Raw genomic sequence first — 13,796 nt, 5'->3', positions numbered from 1 at the left:
CATTTCATGTCAGGACATCAAAGGACAGCGCCTGTCACTGCGTTTAGATCTTCGGGGGCCAGTTCGGTTCTGGTTATCGGCAGCCAGGAAAGACGCTGCGTACGCGGGCAGGTAAGCCGCTAGCTTTTCTCAGACTGATAAGAAGCTCGTTTCTCAGAGTGTGCAGCTCGACATCTGCGGCCGGATGTTTTGAGCGGTCCCGAATTCGAGGAGGTGACCTGTCCATGGAGGTTACGAGCCTTTTCAGCCAGGATCGTGGTATCTCGGATGCCTCGGTCAAGGGCATTCGAATTCGAGAGCAGCGACATCGAGATTCTTGCCCAGGACACGGCACAAAATAGGTCACAGTGAGAAAGCGAGCTCCAAGAGTCTGAAAGCCACACCAGCCATTGGTGTAGGGCAGGCATTGGCCTACGAGCCCTCGTCCCCGAATGTTTTCAAGCTGCAAGTCCAGAACAAAGGACTGTTGCAGCTGGATGACCCAACCACAGCGAAGGCGAGCCATGCTGCTCATCACGCCTTTGGTCTCTTGGGTTGTCTGATTTTCCCCACCCTATCTGCCAGCGAGAACCTCCAGAGTCTTTACCATTTCGCGCGTCCAAAGGCTCTATGCATGACGGCTGTTCCCTTCCACGCAGGATGGGAGGGCCCATTGGACCATACCAGCCGAAAGAAGCCTGCATTGACATGGGAGAAGGGCACCAAGTCTACGCATCTCGAGGGAGTCCCGCTCGACCGGGTTTCCCATCATCATCCATTCGGGACTTTCCCACGCCAAATGCGGGGAAGAGACCGACGGCAGGGCCTCTCATTGTGGCAGCACGCACTGATGCCTCTCTCGGGTGACGATATCTGGCGAGCTGCGTTCTGATACAACATGCAGGGAAATTCAGCGCCGGTCATAGGCTGTACAATCTCCTGGCAATCTCGAAGCTGCAGCATCCTGAGCCCTCTGGATTTGAAGCCTGAGCCGGCCACTGTCCGCCGCGCCACCAGCTGATCGCTTGCTGTCATCAAGACTCTGCGGTTGGTAGGAATTCCATGGGAGGGGGGATTCTTTCCCATTTGCAAGCCTGCATTAGAGGCGAGCTTGGACCACCCTCTGGCCCCTGTCGAGCCATCCTCCAACCCGCATACCCGTGGACTAGGCCAGAGGTCCAAAGGTTATCCTAGGGTGCTTGGGTGCTCTAGAGGACCTTAGGGTACCCCCAAGGAGTCCTGATTCTTCCAAATCAGCTAAGTTGCGTCTAGCTGGGTATCCTCCAGTGCCTATCAACGCCTGAACCACCCACCCGCCGCTATCTCAACTCAAACAACCCTGGTCTTTGTTGACGCCACTACCCGTCGCCATGCTTCAGAAGTCCGGGGGCATGACAGGTGGCAGACGTCCAAGGTGCCAACCACCTGAGCGGTGACCAGTCGATCTTTTCTTTGCTTGATCAAGGTACAGTCCTGCAGGACCGTTGATCGGCTACCTATCGTATAAAGCATTGGATGGTCCCTTCATGGGTGTTTCCTTTGTCCCAAGTACCAGCTCGTCAGCTCCTTCTGCCATCACATTGCAAGTCTCGGAACATTGTCTGCAAGGCGGCTGGACCTTGAGACTGCCCAGCATGAAGATGCACATGTTCAACATCAATTGGGGCCACCACAGATGGGCCGTCTTCTTCTGTGCCATCTCCAGCCTCGGTGCTCTTTGCTATGGGTACGACCAGATTTACTACACCGGCGTGTTGGGGATGAAAAGATTTGTGCACGACTACGGCACCACCCACGACAAGGACGGCAATATCGCCTTGACCACTACCTTCCTGTCCCTCACGGCATCCATCATCTACGTGGGAGAACTGGTCGGGGCGCTTCTCTCTGCTCCCATCAACGATTTCTTCGGCAGAAAGGGAGTCTTCCTTTGTGCTTCGGCTTGCATCATCGCCGGGGCCATCACTCAATGCGCCGACCAAGGCTCCATGGGGGTCATCTGCCTGGGCCGTATACTGATCGGGCTGGGCATCGGCCAGTTTACGGTGACCTGTCTCCTGTACATTGGCGAGGTTGCACCGCAGGCAATCCGAGGTCCGGCCCTGATGATGTTTCAATTCATGCAGTCGTGTTCTCAGCTTGTCGGTTCAGGGATCACCCAAGGCACGGAATCCATCGGCTCGACCGCTTCGTACCGGATTCCGATGGGGTTGCTGGCGTTGCTGCCGCTCCTTATGCTCGTGGGCCTGATCTTCCTCCCGGAGTCGCCGGTTTGGTACATTCGCCGAGGTCGACCAGAAAAGGCCACCAAGGCGCTTCTGAAGATCAACCGCAGCATGCCCGAGTATACGCCCGAGAAAGACCTCGCCGCCTTCACGACAATGGTGGAAACGGAACGAATCCGAGAGGCGACGTCGTCCTGGATGTCACTGTTGAAAGACCGGGTCGAACGCCGCAAGCTCATATACTCGTGCGGGGCAATGGTGGCTCAACAGATCAACGGCATTCAGTTCTTTTACTCGTATGGGGTCGTCTTTGCACAGTCCATCGGCATCAAGCAAGCGTTCACTATCTCGCTCATCACCAACACGCTCCAGGTCATCGCGGTGGGTGTGTCTGTGCTGCTGGGCAACAAAGTGCGCCGCCGCTCGAACCTGCTGGTCACGACCATCATGATGCTGCTCGCATACATCATCATTGGAGGGCTCGGCGCAGGACCCTACACGAAGACCAGCTTCAGCACGACCATCGTCGTCATCTCCTACATTGTCATTGTGGCGTTCAACTTCGGCCACGGGCCGTTGGCGTTCACCATCGCGTCCGAAATGGCCGTGGGGCGCAATCGCAACAAGATCATGAGCGCGTCGATCGTGTCGTTCTTCTTCACCGTCTGGGTCATCGCCTTTACCAGCCCCTACATCTACTACAACGGGGGCCTGGGCCCGATGCTGGGGTTCGTGTACGCGGGGACCACGTGCATCACGCTCGCGTACGTGTGGTTCTGCGTGGGCGAGACGACGGGCCGCAGCCACCTGGAGATCGAGCTGTTCTTCCAGAAGCACGTCCCCGTGCGCAGGTGGCGCCAGCACAAGTTCGCCACCCTGGACATCGTCCGCCAGGAGGAGGAAGACAACGCCTCCCACGCGATCGCGGAGGAGATCCAGCAGGCGCGGCACGAGGGCCGGATCACGCAGCTGCTGTCCGAGAAGAACATCGTGGAGCCGCCGACCGAGGAGGAGCTCGCCGGCCCCGGGCGCAGCGCCGTCGTCGCTCTGAAGACGGGGGACTGGAGGGACGTGCGGTGGGGGAGCAAGAATGCTCCGTTCAGTCCAAGGGACCGCGCGCTGGGCCTGATATGCACATTTACCGTCCACGGCATGACCGAGTCAATGTAGTGAAAGAAGACCGGAAACAGGGAATGTCTTGTATTTGTTGAAACTGGGGGATACGCAACGCATTCATTCCCCTGCGTCGGGTTTCAGTTTTATCAGCAAGCATATTTGGCCACTCACAGTCGCGACGGCCATCTGGTTTGTCGCCCCGAGAGAGAGAGAGAGAGAGAGAGAGAGAGAGAGAGAGAGAGAGAGCGCCCTGAGGGACGTCGACATGTCGGGCCATTTTCCCACTCTTTCTTTTGGGGCTGCAAACGAAAAAGAAAAAAAGCGACGGATTTCATAAAGCAGGACCCCCTGAAGCTTTTGGGAATCCCCCCGGAGGGCGTCCACTGGGACTGCTTTTACCTGGATTACACTGAGATATGGTGATAATGATGATAACGACAATGACGCTGAGAAAGGCGTGTTGCAATGGCGATGCAACGTGATGTGACGTGATAGTATGGTCTGATCTGACCTGATCTGGTATGATATGATAACGAGTGATTCCGAATCCTCCTGGAATAGGATCTGTCTTTTTTTTTTTTCCATCCGTCCTATCCAACGGAGCTTCGTATATCGTGTAGCGGCGGCACTTGGCATCTTCGCAGCAACAAGAAAGAATAGCTCGCATTGAGGCTGGGATTGGAATCGGACTTCTCTCGTGAATGGACTTGAACAAAGCGACCAGTCCTGTATGTATAGCCCGTGAAAGCGCCGCACGGGGCTGGAGAGGGCCTTGAATGCTATTCCAACATATCATATTTGCATCGAGAAGTACCTACCTAGTCACGAGAGAGCAAAGGAACAAACTTCATAGACACAATCGAAGCAGGACGTATTTTGGTTGCGAATAGCCTGACTGTCCCATTTCATCATTCCTCATCCGTCGTCCCACCAATCCCGAGTCTGCTGGTCCTTCGCCCTTCTCTCTTGCCTGGATTTAATCACGTCTTCAACTCCGGCGTCTCCCCAGCCTGGATGTACTCCATGGCCTCGGGATACCGCATGCCCGTGACGGTGCACTCCTCGCAGGCCTTGCGGATGGCGCGGTCCTCATCGTCCGTGACGTCGATCGACAGGGCGCCGAGGTTCTCCTTGACGCGGTCGACGCTGCGCGTGCCGGGGAGCAGGTGGATGCCCTGGGGCCACTGGCGGCGCAGCCAGGCCAGGACGAGCTGGGAGGTCGAGACGCCCTTGGCGTGGGCGAGGAGCTCGATCTGGCGCACCAGCGCCAGGTTCTTGTCAAAGTTGGCGGGCTGGAAGCGCGGCAGCAACGCGCGGAAGTCGCCCTGCACGTCCGCGGCCGACTTGATCGTCCCCGTCAGAAAGCCCCGGCCCAGCGGCGAGTACGCCACCAGCGCGATGCCCAGGTCCTTGCACGCCTGCAGCACCCCGTTGGTCTCGATCTCCAGCGCCCACGGCGAGTACTCGATCTGCAGCGCCGAGATCGGGTGCACGGCGTGCGCGCGCCGCAGCGTCGAGGCCGACACCTCGCTGAGCCCCAGGTGGCGGATCTTGCCTTCACTGTTGGGGGAAGAACTGCGTTAGTCTTGATGCTGTTGCATGATATAGAGCCCTTCTATGGAAACAACCATTGGAGTTGACTTCAGAGGTGAATGTGCGGGCGGGTGGACGGGCAGGGTCATCGAGACTTCTACTCACTTCTTCAACTCGACCATGGCCTTGATAGTCTCCTCGATGGGCGTCTTCCCGTCCACGCGGTGGCAGTAGTACAGGTCAATCCAGCCGGACTTCAACTTGTCCAGGCTGGCAGCGCACGCCGCCTTGATGTGCTCCGGGTCGCTGCGGATGATGTAGGCGCCGTCGGCGTCCTGGCCCGCGAAGCCGAACTTCGTGGTCAGGAAGATGTCCTTGCGCTTGTCCGGGTTAGCGGTGAACCACTTGCCCAGCAGCGTCTCGGTATCGCCGTACAGGTCGGCGTCGTCCCAGTGCGTCGCGCCCAGTGCGTACACGGCGTCCAGGAACGCCAGGCGCTCCTCATCCCCGCCGGCTGAGCCGTACGCGTGGCCCAGCGACATCATGCCGATGCCCATGGCCGGAATTGAGGGGCCGTCGGTGCCCAGAGGCAGGGTTGGGAGGGGTTTGGGCAGCGACATGGTGTGTTTGTAGTAGAGAGGGCAAAGTCGTCAAGATCGAGTCGGTGGTTGGTCGGTGTGCGTGCCTGTGACAGTCTGTTCGCCTACCACGAGCAGTGAAGGAACTCACAGGCTTTGGGGCGACGAGACGAGCGTATCCCCTCGGATCCTTATATAGACTTGCACCATGCATCTTTCCCTGCTTCAGCATGCCCACTCACTGCTCTTTTCTTCCCTTAACTCCGCTCCCACACACATTATGACACTCCGCATTTTTGTTTTCGGCCCATGATAACGTCCCAATCGACTGCTGACGCTATGACTCGAACAAGTAATTAGAGTTGTAACAAGACGTGTGCCGAAGTCCAGCGAAGCCTCGTCCGTGGAACCCTGGCTCTGGGCCTCGGGCGTGTTTGTATGGGGGGGGGGGCGGGCGATTTTCACGCCGCGACGATCGGGCGAGCGAATCAGACGCCAAAACCAGGGACGCAGGCCATGGACGAATCCGGACAGCTTTCGACCGGCCCGCACGATTTCTCACAGGCGAGTTGTTAAGTCCGGCGGTGTTGCATACAGGTACAGGTACAAGGTAGAGTTGAAGAAGAAGGGGTGGTGGTGGTCTCATGGTCGTGTGGCCATAGGCAGATCTGAACAGCAAAAGAAAGAGGAGGAACAGCACAGCGCAGGTGGCTCTTTTCTCCACAGAGTCTGTGCCACAGCCAAATTCTTCCTCGATTGATCCGGCTTCAAGAGTACAATTACGATGCGACTCGACGCCATAAATTGAACGGAGACACTCTAGATCTGTCTGTTCTCAAAGTCTATCATCTCAAACAGTGTAAAGGCGAGGGAGTCACTTCCTCACGCCCCTCTATCAAATCTTCGCAGCTCTGCCCTCCGACTGTGCCTTTTTGCACGGCAGCTCTCGTCTCAGGATCTTTCCCGATGGTGTCTTGGGCAGATTGCTCAACTCATACACTCCCCCACGCAGCTTCTTGTAGCCCGCCACCTGCCCGTCAGCCCAGCTGCGGATTTCAACGAGCAGTCCCTGCTTTTGAGACGCGGGTGTGTCTGCAGGAAGTGTCACGTATGCAATGGGGAGTTCGGTGGCCTGCTCGTCCGAGTAGATCGAAGTCACGGCGGCGTCGACCACGGAGGGATGTTTCAAGAGCAGGTCTTCGAGTTCTGAGGGTGGCACTTGGAAACTTGCATCCGGTCAGCATTTTGAGCAAATGTGGATGGAAATGCCCAGGTGAGCCTCTACCCTTTGTATTTGATCAGCTGCAAGCTGGTTAGCTAGGTCCGAAGAGTTCGCGGGTCACCATTCACCTCTTTTAATCGATCGGTAACCCAGAAGTTGCCATTCTCGTCCACCCGCATGATATCGCCGGTCCGGAGCCAGTCACCGACATAAGTCTCTCGCGTGGCTTGTTCGTTGTTGTAGTATCCCCTGGCTCCTGGTCAGTAACGGGGAGGATCCAAATGAGGGCCAAACCTGACATCATTGTCTGAGGGCCTTTAACCCAGAGTTCGCCTTCTTCTCCCGGCGCAACGTCCTTCAACGTCACGGGGTCGACAAGTCGAAGTTCACTGTGTCAAGGAATGGACAGATCAGCACCAAGCGACCCGCAAAGAAAATGCAAGAGAAACATACGTTCCACAAACTGGCTTTCCTGCAGTACCAATGTTGTTCTCATCGTCGAGGGGACTCTGCAGAAGCACTGTCGGCGAACATTCAGACATTCCATACCCTGCGACTGTCAGCAACACATCGCCCGGGGGATCTTGTAAGTGACAGACCCTGCACGATCTTGACATCACTCCCAAACCTTGCCTTCAGTTTCATCTGGAGGTCTCTTTTGGTCGGAGCGGCCGAGATGAGGATGATCTTTATCGACGACAGCTGGTACCTTGCAGCAATATCCGAGCTCGCCAGTTGGATGGCGACAGGCGGAACTATGTGAGCCCATGTCGCTCGGTGCTCTTCCATCTTGCGGCAGAACAAGTCCAGGTTAAAGGCCGGAATTCCGCAGGTGAACGAGCCTACCCACATGCCGCAAAACACCACAACCCCGAGACCATAGACATGGCAATCTGCCAGTATTCTGTCAGAATCTCCGCACTAAAATTGCAACACTCAGAGCTTAGACCCTTACATGGTGGAAAGAAGACTTCTCGTGAGGCGTGATTCATCATCCAAGGCATTGAGATTCGCGTCTGGATAATGTTGGAGACTATGCTGTAGTGTGACAACTGCACTCCTTTGATTTTTCCCGTCGTCCCAGATGAAAACACAATCATGGCGGTCACGTCTTTGGTGCTTCTCCCGCGCAAGTCGAACATTGGAAGCGACTGGTCAGGGGTTTGGCCCGCAATGTCGTCGGGGAACTGGCAAGAATCAGGCCGAGATCTTCCAACAGAGGCTGCAAAGATCTCACCAGCTTGAGAGTTCCAGACCTTCTCAGCACCGTGAACACTCTCGGACGTGCACTTTCTCCCCAGCCAAGCTCCTGAAAGGCAGAATTGACGGCCTCGAGTTTGCTTGGGTCAATCGCGATATGGCTCGGTTGGACCAACGATAGAGCATGGGCAATGTCTTTGGCTAATGAGGATGGATTGAGGGGTCTGTTGGCGACTTTCGTGAGATATCCATGACCCCCCAGATGCTGGGCAGACGTACGAAAATATAGCTCCAAGCCACAGCGTGGCGTGCGCAAGAATCACGAAGTCGGTCTAGGGTCGGATCGATCAGACGAAGCATTTCCTTGTTCTTGCAGGGTACATACCGAGTTGGGAAGAATGACCAACAGCTTGTCCTGCTCCTTCATGCCCATTGTATGCTGCAGTCCCCATGCGCACCTGGCAGCTTGCTCTCGGAGACCGCCATATGTGAGACTCTTGTTGGCGATAGTATCGACATGTACCACCTTATCAGCAGGGACGGAGTCGGGGTTGTACTTCGTCATTAGTGCTGGGATCGTGATTTTGTCATTGGGAGCCGGCGGGCAAAATGGCCCCGTCATGATCAGTTGATCCATGGTGTGCTGCTGGGGGAGATGAAGCCATTGCCCCCGAGTTCAAGGGGATTTGGCCATTTTGTAAGCACTCACTGAAACATGCACTCGTACTTCTGATGAAGCCAATGAACTCGGCCGAGGCAGTGGACAAGAGACAACACAAGATATGGAGTACCTTAGGCACTCATCCCCCGTCAAGCTGTTCGGGTGGAGAAAGGCCTCCCAATGCTTGAAGCTTTCGACTCCGCATTGGCAGAAACAAGACCTCGGCAAGCGAGTCAGTCGTTCATTAGAGGCAGAAAGAAAGAGACGATCCAAGAATGTTGGTACATTTGGTGTATAAAAGTCTGAAGACAATATGTAGTGTGCCTTGTACCAAAAAGGCCTCTGGAGATGTGGAAGGGTATCTCTTGAAACTTGACTATCGTCCAAGGCGGTACACTGATGACTGCAACCTTTGGTCCTGCTCTATGTCTATGTTTTGGGATCCACCTCACATTACATCCGGTGGGTGGGATTGACCTCTGCTTCTTTTGTAGCATCACGTATTCAGCAAGGATGGGGGGTGAGCGACTGAGGAGATTCGAAGCATAGTGGGTGTCTCAGCGAGATCAAGGGTGTCCGAATCTGGATGCAGGCACAATGGGATGGACGGATGGTTCACAAGGTTCGGGAGAATAAGCTGTGAGATTGGTGGCAGCCATTGGGAGAGCGTGGAATGACGGAGGGATGGGAGGGCATAAATGGAGATTGAAGAGAAGCGACTCAGTCGTAGAGATGCAGGTGAACTGCGACCTGCGACCTGCGACCCGCGGACGGCGAAATGCGGGGGTCGATGCTTGATTCCCCAGTTCATTCTCTCTACACTCTGCGACCAGCTCGCCCACCTTCTTCCTCTGTATCTCATGCCGCTCCCATCCTCGCTTCGCCTGCAATGGGCATGGGGTTCGCTATTTTTATCCCCTCAATACCTCTAGGAAGTCTGCCCTGCCGTTTCTTCCCTGCTTCTCGCTTATCAGTCCTATCTCTTGACTTCCCGAGTGCGGTCGTATTCGGGAGAGCTATTTTCAGTGCCTTTCACACCACTTGCTTGTTGCCCAGTTTATTGAATGAATACGCGACGTTTGCAGCCTCATCTGCATCTTCATGCTAACCACCCATCAGAGGCCGCATCTTCACACAATAATATACCTAGCTAATTACACACAGCTCCAGGGTTCACGGCTTCCTGACTGACCACATTGTACGCCCTCCAAAACAAACAGTGAAGAACATCACTCAATCCCCTTCCCCATCGCGAACATGTGCTTCGGCAACAGCCAGACACTCGACGATCCTACCCAACCCGCTGTACGTGCCATCAACCCGTGGGGTCGCAAGATCCAGGATCCCACGCAACAGCCCATCCGCATCACCGAATCCAATGAGGGCCATACAAGCGAAATGCCAGCCCCAAGCATGAAAGAGCGGAAAGGAAGCCACAAAGACCGTCCAGCTTTCGTGGATGTGACCGATCACGAGTTCAAGCCCATAGCAAGAAAGCTGTCTAGTGTGGAAGCTGAAGCAGCACGCCCCATGCCCAAAAAGAGCGTCGAGAAAAAATGGCGGACCAAGAACCCTGGGTCTTCTACTTATGCCTACGGCGCTGCAATGGGTGCAGATTTCGCCGCCTCTGCATTTTGATCATGGTCCGAAATGCCCAGTGGATGATTGCCGGGTCGTCAAAACCCAGGGATGAAGTGCTTAGGATGGGTTTGTCAAGAGCTGACTCCACGTTTTCCCTTTGAGGAGATGCATGTCGGCACAGACGCTGGGCGCTGTCTCGGTTCTCTATCTTGGTGGAGCTTCAAGCCTTTTGGTTTTCTGAGTGGGAGGCATCGACTTGTATGAGATGGGAGTCGGATGTCGTAGAGATGAGGTCGTACTGAAGTGCAGCCTGCCCGAGTGGAGTTGGATTATTCATCGTTCAATGATACGAGCATGCCAATCGCAAACCTAGACTCACATCTGTCCCATTGTTGTTGACTGTTTGAGCTCACCCGGAGATATAAACTCCTTCCATGATTGTCATCAGTCACGTGATCGGCTCAACTATTTATCCGCAGTCCACTCCAGCGCTTCCACCACTGTGGCCATGACTCCCCCTTTCAACCAAAACCACAATCAAAGCTGCGTCAAAGGCTTCCTCGATCTGGGTAACGGCCGTTTGATGTCCTTCTATGACGTGATATGCCCATGCAGCCCTCCATCACCAGATATCCGCGCGCGCTAACATCTTGAAATCCGGCAGATACAACGTTGAAATATACCAGCACTCCGTACCACGTCAACCTGTCTGGCCTCAAAGCACATACGAGTCCATTTGTCCCTATGCGACACTTGAAAACAGGAAGACTGGTGACCTGAGGGGCAGAGTGAGCAAACAGGTGACTCATGGATCGAAGCGAGTCAGTCACAGCAGACGTGTATACAGCCTGCAGAGGAGGACCTAGATCTCGTACCTCGTGTCGGCCCCGGAGCCTTCCACACCACGCCCAACATGGCTTCGTATCTCGTCGCATTCGCCTAAAGACGCCAATCATCGTCTAAGCTTCGGGCGCCTCTTGGCCAGCTGGGACACGGATCAAGGAAGCGAGCTGTGCCGAAGCAATGACACCGCAAAACTCTCCATCGTGCTTGAGACAAAGGGGCCTACGTGGATATCTGTGGGCGGCCTAAATTTGTTCCGCCGGCCAAAGTCGGCATTCTCACGACCCATTGCACCGATCTAACCAATACTTTCTTGCAAGCTTCATTCATTGCAGCCTCGTCGCTACGCCCAAGGCCATGATGTACTGCGTCCACGGCGAGATGCGCTGCTATCGTTCCGAGAAAATAGTCAGCAGATTTTCCCCTTGATGGAGGCCGTTCGGACGGACTAATTAATCTTTTGGGTGAGTATGAAATGGTATATATCATGATCATGGCAGCTTGGGCTATATTCGCTGCACAAACCCGCTCAAGCCAAAGAAGTTTCTATCATCGCCACCCGTTTGTTTGCGGTCTTCCCAATAGGACCAGCTATCTCTTGGTACCCACACATCCCATTGGTGTGAAGCGTCTTTGAAAGTATTGATAAAGTCCCTCCTGCTCAATTTCGAGCCTCCTCTACCTTACACTTCCCATCCGCCAAAGCTGCGAGATATCCCCCTCTACGATGGAGGCATCACCCGTGATTGCTGAAGAGACAAAGGAGGGGCCTCCCTCTCGAGAGACACAAGCTTCCCAGACATCATCTTCCTCCTCCTCCATCACTTCCGAGAAGGCGGACGTCGAAAACAACAATGGCAGCTCCGGTTCCACCGAGTTCACCATCTCCACCCGATTCATTCTGGCCTTTGTTGCTCTGGCGGTGTTGACACTAATGGTGGCTCTTGATGGCACTTCGATCAGTGTCGCCCTTCCGACCATCGCTAAAAAACTGCACGGCACAGCCATCGAAGCCTTCTGGGCTGGCACCTCCTTCCTACTCGCCTCGACCGTGTTCCAACCCAATTTTGCCTCCTTCAGCCATATCTTTGGAAGAATGCCTGTGATCATGGTCTCTATTGCATTGTTCTTCGTGGGAGTTATGATGGCAGCCTTGTCGAATGATTTTGGTCTGTTACTTGCAGGAAGGGCGGTCCAAGGAATCGGTGGAGGTGGTATGTCACATCTCTAACCCTCTCAATTACACCCACAGACACTCCGATCTGACTGGAAATGAATAGGTGTCATTGCCATGACCGAAATCGTCGTCACCGACCTTGTCCCCCTCCGCTACAGAGGCCAATGGGCAGGAATCATCGCCGGGATGTGGTCCATTGGTTCGGTCTCTGGTCCCATCATCGGCGGCGCGTTTGCCCAAGTGCAATGGCGCTGGATCTTCTGGCTCAACCTCCCCTTTATTGGCATTGGCGCTGTCATGATTCCATTGTTCCTCCGCCTCAACGTCATTCCACAGAGCATTGCCGCAAAACTGCGCCGCGTGGATTGGCTCGGCACAGTCATCTTCGTGGGCAGCATGACGAGTTTCCTCATCCCATTGACATGGGGTGGCGTCATGTACAGCTGGTCGTCGTGGCGGACGCTGGTTCCACTGCTGGTCGGCGCCGCGGGTCTGATCGGCTTCTGCTTCTACGAGGCGTACCTCGCGCCGGAGCCCTTGCTGAGACTGTCGGTATTCAGCAACCGCACCGCCAACATTGCATACGTGACGACGACCCTCCACGGCATGGTCCTCTGGTGTATTCTGTACTACCAGCCCTTGTACTTTGAGGCTGTCAAGGGCTACACACCTGTTGTGTCTGGCGTCGCACTCTTCCCTGAAACCTTCACCGTTGCGCCCATGGCGGTGGTGACAGGGCTGCTGATCACAAAGTTCGCGGCGTACCGCTGGGCCATCTGGGTCGGCTGGGGCATCGGCACGCTGGGGCTGGGGCTGCTGACGCTGCTGGACGTCAACACGACGATCCCGCAGTGGATCTTCATCAACCTGGTCTCGGGGATCGGGCTGGGCATCTTGTTCCCGGGCCTGCAGTTCCAGGTGCAGGCGGCCAGCACGAACAAGGACATGGCGTTCGCGGTGGCCATGTTCGTCTTCTTCCGCTCGTTCGGGCAGGCCCTGGGCGTGGCCATCGGCGGCGTCATCTTCCAGAACCAGATGGTGACCAACCTGCAGAAGTACCCGGCCTACGCCCCCCGCGCGTCGGAGCTGGCCAAAGACGCCGCCGCCCTCGTCGAGATCATCAAGACCACCCCCGCCGGCGCCGGCAAGCTGGCCCTCCGCACCGCCTACACCGACTCCCTGCGCACCGTTTACATCGTCCTCACCGCGCTGGCGGGCTTCTCGCTCGTCGCCAGCCTGTTCGTCAAGGCCTACGATCTGAACGTCGGCCTCGAGACCGAGCAGGGCCTGATCGTTTCGGTCAAGAAGCCCGCCGCGGCCGGCGAGCGGGGCCGGGACGAGGAAGAGGCTGCCGTGGACGGAGAGCAGGAGGTCAAGGTTGACGGCGAAGGGGCGAGGTCAAGAGGTCAAGTCTAAGACTGTGCTCTTTCTTCCCTTCTTTTCCTTTCAGCGGGAGGCCGAAGCGACCACTCGAGTGCAAGCGGGTGGGTTGGGGTGCATAAGTTTAGCATAGCGAAGGCGTTCCATGTTCTCCCATCATGACTTGATGCTTGCGGCTGATAGACACAGAGAGATAGACTTCTTGTGATACTCCCCTTGATGATAGACTGTAATACTAGTCCATCGATGTAATAATGAATGTGTCATGTCCTCTTAATTTGTCCTCGTGCCGTCCAGTCCC

General features: G+C 55.6%; 5 protein-coding genes across 5 annotated transcripts; 3 read left to right on the top strand and 2 right to left on the bottom strand.

Moving 5' to 3' along the window:
- Nucleotides 1–1,613: 1,613 nt before the first annotated feature.
- Nucleotides 1,614–3,374, top strand: PV07_11004 (uncharacterized protein; the record flags this gene model as incomplete). The annotated part of the gene is made up of 1 exon (XM_016398392.1): nucleotides 1,614–3,374. The coding sequence occupies one exon, from the start codon at nucleotides 1,614–1,616 to the stop codon at nucleotides 3,372–3,374; it is 1,761 nt and encodes a 586-aa protein (XP_016242954.1).
- A 706-nt stretch (nucleotides 3,375–4,080) lies between these two features.
- Nucleotides 4,081–5,700, bottom strand: PV07_11003 (uncharacterized protein). Its single transcript, XM_016398391.1, has 2 exons — nucleotides 5,019–5,700; nucleotides 4,081–4,880 (listed from the first exon to the last, which is right to left on the bottom strand). Exons 1-2 carry the CDS (start codon nucleotides 5,471–5,473, stop codon nucleotides 4,301–4,303), a joined length of 1,035 nt encoding a protein of 344 aa, XP_016242953.1. The 5' UTR covers nucleotides 5,474–5,700; the 3' UTR covers nucleotides 4,081–4,300.
- A 618-nt stretch (nucleotides 5,701–6,318) lies between these two features.
- PV07_11002 (uncharacterized protein) lies at nucleotides 6,319–8,644 on the bottom strand. Its single transcript, XM_016398390.1, has 10 exons — nucleotides 8,239–8,644; nucleotides 8,133–8,185; nucleotides 7,891–8,077; nucleotides 7,609–7,840; nucleotides 7,253–7,546; nucleotides 7,107–7,203; nucleotides 6,953–7,042; nucleotides 6,782–6,902; nucleotides 6,717–6,733; nucleotides 6,319–6,657 (listed from the first exon to the last, which is right to left on the bottom strand). The coding sequence occupies exons 1-10, from the start codon at nucleotides 8,488–8,490 to the stop codon at nucleotides 6,327–6,329; spliced, it is 1,674 nt and encodes a 557-aa protein (XP_016242952.1). The 5' UTR covers nucleotides 8,491–8,644; the 3' UTR covers nucleotides 6,319–6,326.
- A 743-nt stretch (nucleotides 8,645–9,387) lies between these two features.
- Nucleotides 9,388–10,474, top strand: PV07_11001 (uncharacterized protein). Its single transcript, XM_016398389.1, has one exon. It carries the CDS (start codon nucleotides 9,772–9,774, stop codon nucleotides 10,150–10,152), a length of 381 nt encoding a protein of 126 aa, XP_016242951.1. The 5' UTR covers nucleotides 9,388–9,771; the 3' UTR covers nucleotides 10,153–10,474.
- Nucleotides 10,475–11,436: 962 nt separating this feature from the next.
- PV07_11000 (uncharacterized protein) lies at nucleotides 11,437–13,531 on the top strand (the record flags this gene model as incomplete). Its single annotated transcript, XM_016398388.1, has 2 exons — nucleotides 11,437–12,152; nucleotides 12,219–13,531. Exons 1-2 carry the CDS (start codon nucleotides 11,666–11,668, stop codon nucleotides 13,529–13,531), a joined length of 1,800 nt encoding a protein of 599 aa, XP_016242950.1. The 5' UTR covers nucleotides 11,437–11,665.
- Between the last annotated feature and the right edge of the window lie 265 nt (nucleotides 13,532–13,796).

Source organism: Cladophialophora immunda (assembly GCF_000835495.1).
Source record: "Cladophialophora immunda strain CBS 83496 unplaced genomic scaffold supercont1.7, whole genome shotgun sequence".
Classification (NCBI taxonomy): Eukaryota; Fungi; Ascomycota; class Eurotiomycetes; order Chaetothyriales; family Herpotrichiellaceae; genus Cladophialophora; species Cladophialophora immunda.
Note: the sequence above shows the minus strand (reverse complement) of the source record. Positions and strands in the feature narration are given on the sequence as shown.